This window comes from Fonticula alba (assembly GCF_000388065.1).
Source record: "Fonticula alba strain ATCC 38817 unplaced genomic scaffold supercont2.2, whole genome shotgun sequence".
Lineage (NCBI taxonomy): Eukaryota > Rotosphaerida > Fonticulaceae > Fonticula > Fonticula alba.
In genome coordinates, this window is record NW_009242972.1 from 3,749,826 (window position 1) to 3,751,976 (window position 2,151).

The 2,151-nt window shown below is 69.3% G+C and overlaps 1 protein-coding gene across 1 annotated transcript; it reads right to left on the minus strand.

The window, feature by feature from the left end:
• Nucleotides 1-19: 19 nt before the first annotated feature.
• Nucleotides 20-1,553, minus strand: H696_01774 (hypothetical protein; the record flags this gene model as incomplete). The annotated part of the gene is made up of 2 exons (XM_009495681.1): nt 20-1,082; nt 1,258-1,553. The coding sequence occupies 2 exons, from the start codon at nt 1,551-1,553 to the stop codon at nt 20-22; spliced, it is 1,359 nt and encodes a 452-aa protein (XP_009493956.1).
• Between the last annotated feature and the right edge of the window lie 598 nt (nt 1,554-2,151).

Here is a 2,151-nt window from a genome sequence, read left to right on the forward strand (position 1 = left end):
GGCATGGATGCTCTGCCAACTAGATGGAGCGATCCAGCGCCGAGCCGATCTCCTCATCCGGGCAGGGTGTCGAAAAGTCGAAGGCCGCCACAGCCGGCGGCAGGGTGCTGGCAAGGATGACAACAGGAGGCGGGGCCTCCTTGCGGTCGGTCAGTGCCATGGACCCCTCGGCCGGGGCCGATGGTGGGGCCAGCCGACGCAAATTGGACTCCTTGCTGGACAGGAAGAGCGACAGGCGAGCCTGCGGATCGGCGACCACCGGAAGGGCCTCCCCAGGAGCAGCCGGCTGGACTCCGGGAAGCCAATCACGCGGGAAGGCGGCCCCGGCGGCCCGAGGGTCGGCAAGGCGCGCGGGCCGCGCATTCCCCTCGACCCCAGGACCCAGCAGCAGGCGCTCGAACAGGAAGGCCGACACGTCGGCGTGTTGGCTGGCCGAGGAGGAAGAGCCGGCGCCCCGGGCCAGCAGGAGCTGGCTGGAGGCCGAGCACGAATCCGCCTTCTGGACTGACACACGGGCACCCGGAGGGACGTCGGGGCCCGCTGCCGGGGCCTTCGGTGTCGAGGAGATTGCCAGGCTGGCCGTCGAGAGGGAGGCCGGGAGCTGCGGCAGCGAGGGGAGCGGCGCAGGGGCTGCCGCCACCGGCGCCAGCGAGGGCAGGCGCGGCAGCGACGGGGCCGCCCCGGTCGCCGTCGAAAAGCCCGCTGGCAGACTCAGCGTCGGTAGGCGCGGCAAGCTCGAGGTGGTGAGAGCGGGAGAACTCGCGGACGAGCTGGCCAGCGAGCTGGCCGATGCACTTCCCTGTAGACTGGGCAAAGTCGGCAGGGTGAGGCCGGCAAGCTGCCCGGCCGGCCGAGGGGCGCTGCCCATCGGCAGGGCCGTCGGCCGGGTCGTCGGCAGGGCGAGGCCGGCCAGCCGCGGAGCCGAGGAGGAGGGCTCGGCCGCCGGGGGCGTCGCCGCCACAGCGGGCGCAGCCACACTGCTGGGTAAGCTGGGCAGGCCGGGCAGGCTGGGCATCTGCAACGTCGGGAGACGGGGCAGGGCATTGGCGCTGTTGCTGGCACTGTTCGGGGGGCTACCCGAGCTGCGTGGGGGACCGTGCGTGGCCGTGTGTGTGCGGGGGCGCGCGGGCGCGCGCGCGGGCGCAAAGGGTCGAGGGTGCGTTCGTGTGGTCGGGCGTGCGGGCGTTCATGCGGGCGGAGGGGAGGGGGGGGGGAGGGGGAGGAGAAGGGGAGATGGGCAATTAGAGCGGGAGGGACATACTCGTCTCGGTGGAGGCGCTGGACAGGGAAGAGGACTGCTTGGCAGAGGCGGGGGTGGCCTGGCCGGCCTTCTTGTTGGACTTGGCCGGCGCGACACTCACGCTGTAGTCATCCGGGTCGTCATAGTCATCGCCATAGTAGTCATCCTCATCGGAGTAGTAGTCCTGGTCATAGCCATAGCCATCCCCGCCCTGACCAGAGTAGTAGTAGTGCTCGCCAGCGGCTTCTTCATCTTCGTCATATTCATAGTATTGGTCCTGGTACTGATCGTCATTGTCGGGAACGTACGCCATGGCTGCGACTCGGGGGGAGTGGAGGGGGGGGGGGAGAGAGAGAGAGAGACGCAGAAGAGGAGGAAAGAAAAAGGAAAGGGGGAGATTCCACAGAGACACGAGTGTCAGGAGGAAGGAACAGAGGAGGAGAGTGTGATGTGCTTCCTCGACCGCCTGCCGGTTCGAGGCCCCACAGGCCGGGGCCGGAAGAAGGTCTCCCCCCCGGGAGGTGGGGCGGCAGATTCGGCCGGAGCCAGGGCTGGTCGGCGGGTGGGCGGGCGGGGCGGGCGGGGGGCCCAACACAGGGCCCAACGAATGATGCAATCACTCATGTGAGCCGGCGTCACATGCCCTGGCAATGCTATTTGACATCACACATGACGATCTCGTGACTGTCGCCAAGAGCCATCGGTCGCCCCCCGAGCCTGGCGTCGGTCCCTGCCCTCCATGCGTGTGGTGTGCATGCGAGTATGTGTGCTGCGTGCGTGTGCTGCGCGCCCCGGCGGGAGCGTGTGTGTGTGTGTGTGTGTGCGCGCGCGCGCGCGCGCGGAAGGGGCGCGTGTAACGTGGGAGAGGGCGACTTGCCTTTGCTTGGATAGATGCCCCCCCCCCCCCCCCC